Source organism: Serinus canaria, chromosome 10, assembly GCF_022539315.1.
Source record: "Serinus canaria isolate serCan28SL12 chromosome 10, serCan2020, whole genome shotgun sequence".
Taxonomy (NCBI): domain Eukaryota; kingdom Metazoa; phylum Chordata; class Aves; order Passeriformes; family Fringillidae; genus Serinus; species Serinus canaria.
In genome coordinates this window covers 9,308,170-9,315,198 of record NC_066324.1, presented here as the reverse complement: position 1 = coordinate 9,315,198, position 7,029 = coordinate 9,308,170, and the positions used below count along the sequence as shown (strand labels likewise).

The following is a 7,029-nucleotide window of genomic DNA, read 5'->3' as shown; positions in this document are numbered from 1 at the left end:
TCTGGTAAATGGGTACAGTGATGTTCTGTCTCACAGATTTTAGACTCATTGAACTAAAAAGATTGCAAAGAATTAAACTTTCAAAAAATTATTTAATAACAAAGAGTATTATTTTGTTGTAAGTTTTAGGGATCCTTGAGCACTTATAAGTGACCTCTTGTTTACCCTATGGAAACCAGCCCTGCTGCCTATGCAAGTAAATCTGTATAATAAGTAATCTTATAAATATGAAACTTCAGTTTCCTTAGTTGATGGGACAAGCTCAGCACTTAGGAAAGCACATCACCAGTGTGTACCCTTGCTGAAAAACAATCCACTGGAGCTTTGTTATACAACATTCAAACATCCTGGCAAAGTGACAGTAATTTGCAATAAACACTGCATGTAAACAATTACCTGTGACTTGTTACACTTGTTTGTACAGGCAGCTGGCTAAACAGATCTGGGTGCACTTGTAAACGTCTGTCCCTGTCACACCTGATACTGGAAAACATTTGCTTGTTATATGATTACTCTGAAAAAATCAGGGGTTTGTACCTGACAGCTGACAAGGACCGCGTATGGATGCTTACGGACGAAAAAGTGCCAGAGCAATCAAATGTGATGGGGGTGGATTTATGACAACGGTGAGGGCACTTTCATGTCTAATACTCCCATCAAGGGAGGTCTTTGTGACAGAGTACTCGACAAAAAAAACCACTTTTGCTGGGTGAAGGGTCCTGTGGTGGTAGAGGTGAAGGAAAGTCATTTGGTCATACAAAGTCCAAGGAAGAGGCAGAGGTGATTTATTTTCCAGTGGTTTAGCGAGGCGGTGTAAGATGCTGGTGATGCTACGCTGGAGCAGCTGTGCGGGAGGCGTTCCCATCCGTCGGGCTCTTTACGAGGTGTCAGGGCGCTCCGGCCGGCAGGCGCTGCCGGGGCCGCAGGCCGCCACCGGGACACGGCTGCGCTCGGGTCACGGCCGTCACCCCGCACCCGGGGCGCGCCGGGGCAGGGCGGGACGGGGCGGGGCCGCGACTCCCACCGGCTCTGACCCCGCTCCCCCGGGGCTGCAGCGCCCGCGGGGCGGGCAGGAGGCGCCTCCGCCGGCGCAGCACGGGCTCGGGCCGGCGGAGCGGGCTGAGGGCCTGGGCGGAGCGGGCTGTGAGGGCTCGGCCCGTCCCGCCCCGGCCGCGGCCCCGCGCGGGCGCACTGCGCGCGCCGGGGGAGGGAGGGGCGCGCAGGCGCGGGGCGCGCGCCGGGCGGGGCCGCGCGGGAGCCGGCGGGGGGTTCCGCGCGCCCGCGGCCGCCGCCCGCGGGGCCGGTGAAGGGGCGGCGGCGCTGCCGGCGCGGGGTCGGGGCCGGTGCGGGGGCGGTGCCGGGGGCTCTGCGGCGCTGCCGGCGAGCGGCGGCGCTGCCGCTCCCGAACCCGACGGCGCACAAAGGGCACCCCCCCACACCCCGAACCAACCCCCCCGCCGCAAAAACGCACCCCAAGCGCGGCCCCCTCCGCCGGCGCTCAGGTGGGGCTGGCGGCGGGCGCTCGGGGGCGCGGGGAGAGGGTGGGGGGGGGAGCGGCGGCCGGCGGGCCGGTGCCCGGCATTGTTCGGCAGCCGACAACAAAGAGCGGGGCCGGGCCGGGCCGGGCCGGGGGGGCAGCGCCGGCCCCTCCGCGCCGCCCCGGCCAATCGCGGCGCGCGGCGGCGGCGCGCGGTGACAGCGAGCGGCGCTTACGCTGCGGCGCCCGGCGCGGCCCCCGCTCCCCGCCCCGCGCCCGCCCGCCTCTCCAGAGCCGTCTGGCTGCAGCAGAGCCTCAGACAGAGGAGGGGAGAGGAGGAAAAAAAAAACGCTGAGTGAGTGGAGTGGAGCCTGGGAGGGGCTCCTTAAAGAAACGCTGCCGCCGCTTGGCATTGTGGCCGGCGAGGAACTCGAGGGGGGGAAGCCATCGGAGCTCCTCTCGCTTATCCTCTTCCCACCCCCCCCACCCCCCCCCCAGCCGACAAAAAAAAAAAAAGGAAAAAAAAAAAAGCCAACCGAAAAAAAACCTCGGGGGGGAGTCGTGGGGGGGGTCCTGAGAACATCTTATAAACCGGATTGCACTGAGAGGAGGAAAAAAAAAAGCAAAAAAGATACAAAATATACAAGCAAAAGGCAACAATTCCCCGGTCTCCAGCAGTCGCCCACCCTCCCTTCCCTTCTCTCCTGCTGGCCATCTGCCTTGGGTTCTCCTTTGTGTCTGATCTCTTACTACTGAGCCGAGCGCAGGCGGAGGGTGCACCACACACAGGGACTATGCCCAGCTCGCTTTTTGCAGACATGGAGAGGAACGGGAGCGGCGGCGGCGGCGGTGGTGGTGGTGGTGGCGGGGGAGAGACCCTGGATGACCAAAGAGCCCTTCAGATCGCCCTGGATCAGCTCTCCCTGCTGGGGCTGGACAACGACGAGACGGGCTCCATTTACGACAACGAGCCTCGGAAAAAGAGCGTGAACATGACTGAATGCGTCCCGGTGCCCAGCTCGGAACATGTCGCTGAGATAGTGGGGAGACAAGGTGGGTGCCTGCATGCGAGGGGGTGTGGGGGCGCGGGTCTCCCCTCCGCGCTGCCGGGCGGGCGGCTCAGATGCGACACTGGCCATTCCCAGGAACGCTGCAGCCGTGCGGAGATGGCCAGTGCCGGCTTCCCCCAGACAAAGAAAGTGCAGCGGCAGACGTGATGTTTCCGAGGAGTGTTATGCATCAGTTTCGAGATGCACTTTCAGCTGCCGGGTTGGGGAAAATTCAGGAAAATAATAAAAATCTGTCCTTTCCTCCGGCTGCAAAAGTTAAGATTTGCAAGAGGAAACGGGAGGAAAATGGGAGCCTCGGTGCTTTCCCCCCTCCACCACCCCAAAGTTAGAAATCGTGGATTATTTTTAAGGAAGAGAAATGGAGTGGAGAAGTGGAACAATGGGGTTGGAATAAAGCATCCGCAGTGGGGAATATGGCTCATTCGGTACAGCCGCTGCTCCTCACCTTAAGAACTGATTTTATTTTTCCAAAAGGAAAGTGCTGAGCAGGAATGTGGACTGGCGGGTGTGTTGATTTGTGAGGACTGCTTGCATTTTATTTTTTTTCTTTTTTTCTGGCTGTGCAGTTTTCTTGCACGTTTTTTGGGGTTTTTAATTTTTTTTTTTTTTTTTTTTTTTTTTTTTTTTTTTTTTTTTTTTTGTCGCTCCCTTTTTTATTTTTTCTTCCTCTCTGTTACCCACCCTGTGAACTGCACATTGGTAGTTTTGGGGCAGTTTGCATGGCAGATGTGTCGGTGGCCACTTGCGATGCCTTTGGGCGTGTGCCAGGGCTGTGGGCTGACATTACTTTACACCGTGACCGAGGCTCCCGGACGAGATGCCAGCGATCACCTGGGGTCGGGGGCAATGTGTTTCGGGTGGGTGTGTATTTTTTTTCCCCTCCCTAGCTGCACCCAAACAATGGGTTGTAACCGGTTCTCCCCCACCACCTCCCCTTCCTCCCCCTCCCCTTCGCCCTCCATCTCCGCATCTCGTTCCCAGGTTGTAAAATCAAAGCTCTGCGGGCAAAGACCAACACCTACATCAAGACCCCGGTTCGCGGGGAGGAGCCGCTCTTTGTTGTGACGGGCAGAAAGGAAGATGTGGCCATGGCCCGCAGGGAGATCATCTCTGCGGCCGAGCACTTCTCCATGATCCGAGCCTCGCGGAACAAGAACACAGCCCTGAACGGCACCGTTCCCGGCCCCCCGAACCTGCCCGGCCAAACCACCATCCAGGTGCGGGTGCCTTATCGCGTGGTGGGCTTGGTCGTGGGGCCCAAGGGGGCGACCATCAAGCGCATCCAGCAGCAGACGCACACGTACATCGTGACCCCGAGCCGGGACAAGGAGCCGGTCTTTGAGGTGACAGGCATGCCAGAGAACGTGGACCGGGCCCGGGAGGAGATCGAGGCACACATCGCCATGCGCACCGGCGGCATCATCGAGCTGACGGACGAGAACGACTTCCACGCCAACGGCACGGACGTGGGCTTCGAGCTGAACGGCACGGGCAGCCTCTGGAGCAAGCCCACGCCGCCCAGCATCACACCCACCCCGGGCCGCAAACCCTTCTGCAACTACCGCAACGACAGCTCCAGCTCGCTGGGCAGCGCCTCCACCGACTCCTACTTCGGGGGCGGCACCGGGGCGGGCGGCAGCGCCCGCCTGGCCGACTACAGCCCCCCGAGCCCGGCGCTGAGCTTCTCGCACAACGGCAACAACAACAACAACAGCGCCAACGGCTACGTGTACGGCGGGGGCGGCGGCGACGTCCTCTCCTCCCCGGACTGCTGCTCCGAGCTGCCCTTCGACTCGCCGCCCGGCTTCGACCTGGCGCCCGCCCCGCCGCCCGGGGCCGCCCTCCTCTGGCCGCAGTTCGAGCGCGGCCCCGCCGCGCCGCCCTCGCCCGCGCCCTCGCCCGCCGCCGCCGCCGCCTTCCCGGGCGCCGCGCCCGCCAATGCCAACCTGGCGCTGCTGGTGAGCGGCCCCCGGCGCGGCGCCGCCCCGCCCCCGGCGCGGCTCTCCCCGCCCCTGCACGGCAGCGCGGCCGGCACCGAGCACCCGCTGGCGCGCCGGGTGCGCAGCGACCCCGGCGGGCGGCTGCTGGCCGCCTCCTACCCGCTGTACGCCAACGGGCTGGGCGCCCACCTGCCCGGGCTGCCCTCCGACTCCTCCGCCTCCTCGTCCTCCTCCTCTAGCTCCTCGTCCAGCTCCTCCTGCTCCTCCTCTGGCGTGCGGCGGAAGGGCAGCCGCGACTGCTCCGTGTGCTTCGAGAGCGAGGTGATCGCGGCGCTGGTACCCTGCGGCCACAACCTCTTCTGCATGGAGTGCGCCAACCGCATCTGCGAGAAGACGGAGCCGCAGTGCCCCGTGTGCCACAGCGCCGTCACCCAGGCCATCCGCATCTTCTCCTGAGCGCCGCGGGCCGGGGGCACGAACCGGGGGGGCCGGCGGGGCCGGGGCCGCCGCACGCCGAGGGGTGCGGGCTGCGGCCGAGGGAGGGCTGGGGGGTGGTGTGACAGCGGGTGCATGCTATAAATAATAACGGGCGACTCCATTCTAGTGCTAGGCTAGTTTTTACACTGTACTTTAATACGAAGCTTCCAAAACTCCCCTTTTTTATAAACAAACAAACAAACAGAAAAAAAAAACCAGAAAAAAAATTGAAAGTAGAAGATGCTTATGATGATGACAATGGTGTGTGGACTGTTAGTAAAACGTGCTGGTAGTTCTAGGATGCTTATTACAAAATAATTAAATCTATGGGTGGATACTTTTCTGAATGTTCTTGAAAGGGCAAGAAGTTCCTGTGAAAAACCATGATACTGCAGCTTTATCAGACTTTTAAAAAGAAAAAAGAAAAAAAAACCAACAAAACTGTAACATATCTCTTATATATATTAAAAACGTTTAAAGGTTTTAAAGATAAATTGCATTAATACAGATTGAAGTATTTTATTCTTTTTTGACTTGAAAAATTATATTTCATATTGCAAAGATGTTTACAAGTATTTTAATTTAAGTTCAGTGAACTTTTTGTAGCTGGGTTAAATCTTTTTTATTTTAGTATGGCCTTATGGCAAAGAACACTGTATTATTTTAATATCACACAATTGTGAACGGAATTACAAACCATAAAATGTGTAATGCTTTGAACAGTATTCTGTTGGGATGGAGATTTTATAGGTTCAGAAAAAAATCTTTTAAATCTGCTTCACCCAGCATATTTTCTATTCAGTGATATAAAGCATATTTTATTCTATATTATTACAAAAATGGAAATGTATAAACATATGTCAAAAGGAACTGTTGAAGCTTTCTAACATTTGTATAAATAGAATTCAGTGGAAATTACAAAAATTCTGTTGCACCACTATAGTTTTAGTATTTCTATTTTAATACATTTGTTTACCACTTGTTTATGTATATGTAGGTGACGTTACTTGAGCTTAAATGTACTTTACTGAGCAAAGTTTAAAAACAAAGTATATTTTATTTTATGATAAAGGGCCTTTAACCTCATGGTCAAATACTAATATTATATTTGCTGAGACAAGATTTGAAATTGTATCAAGAGTTTTATTTTTCTGACATTTAAAGTTCTACATAATAAAAGTAAAACTTAAGTAATGGTGCTACTTCATGTTTTTTTAAGTATTTCTATATAAATAAAATAAAATATTACAGAAAAAAAGAGGGTACTCTGTGTGGTGATTTGATTTCACGTGCTGAGAGTTTTTTCTGGAATTTTGGTTTCCTGCTTGTATCAGTGAAACATGTTGGGAGTTTAAACTGTGTCATGCTAATGTTGCTGGAACTCATGCAGGCTTCCAGAATAACCCTGCCAGCTATCATACCTTATAATATGTTTTTAATGAAAAAAAAAAAGAGGATTTTTTTTTTTAAATATGTGTTATATTGCTGGGGTTTTCCGCAGCACAAAGTACTTTTTTTTTTATAATATAGTCATGAAAAGTACTTGGGTTCATGTGAATTGTTACTTTTGGCAGACAAAGCATAGGAAGTAGGAAGCTGAAAAGCAGCTGAAGGAGGGAGCAGGGGCGGCTCCTTTGTTGCCCTGTGCTGATGGAGGCTCTGGGCTCTGCCGTGCCTGGGCCCCTCAGGACTGCATCCCTAACTTGGCACTTCTGGAGCGGAGCGAGGGCTGCAGTAGCCTCCCTGAGTCCTTGACAGTGGTATTTGGCAGTTGTGGCTGGGCTAATTGGCGATGACAAGCTAATTTGAATAACATATTTATTGCCCTGTAAGGTTGGTTTGGCGTTCTGGTGCCGGCAGTGGCGTTGGGGCGAGGGACGCTCGGCCGAGCCCACGGACACACCGGGCAAGCCCTGCAGGACTCGTGCTGCTCGGTGGAGTCCATGGGAACAAAGTGGCTGTTGGCTGATGTGTGTTGGAGCAGATTGCAGAAGGTGCTGCACATCCCTAAATGTTTCTCTTAGAGCTTCTATTGCCCTTTTCAGTGGGTGAGTGAAAACAACAA

The 7,029-nt window shown here is 55.0% G+C and overlaps 1 protein-coding gene across 2 annotated transcripts; it reads left to right on the top strand.

The window, feature by feature from the left end:
- The first annotated feature begins 1,320 nt into the window (after positions 1-1,320).
- On the top strand, positions 1,321-6,222 carry MEX3B (mex-3 RNA binding family member B). 2 transcript variants are annotated; one of them, XM_050978575.1, is made up of 3 exons: positions 1,321-1,502; positions 2,294-2,530; positions 3,529-6,222. In XM_050978575.1, exons 2-3 carry the CDS (start codon positions 2,296-2,298, stop codon positions 4,941-4,943), a joined length of 1,650 nt encoding a protein of 549 aa, XP_050834532.1. In that variant the 5' UTR covers positions 1,321-1,502; positions 2,294-2,295; the 3' UTR covers positions 4,944-6,222. The 2 variants fall into 2 exon arrangements, with proteins under 2 accessions (XP_050834532.1, XP_030084532.2); XM_030228672.2 differs by lacking the exon at positions 1,321-1,502 and having other exon boundaries at positions 1,728-2,530.
- The last annotated feature ends 807 nt before the right edge of the window (positions 6,223-7,029 follow it).

What these genes read in the sequence shown, in the direction of transcription:
- MEX3B (XM_030228672.2), top strand. Translation starts at nt 2,272, where the DNA reads ATGCCCAGCTCGCTTTTTGCAGACATGGAGAGGAACGGGAGCGGCGGC. An exon ending in TGAGATAGTGGGGAGACAAG is followed by an intron (nt 2,531 to 3,528) that starts GTGGGTGCCTGC and finishes TCTCGTTCCCAG; the next exon opens with GTTGTAAAATCAAAGCTCTG.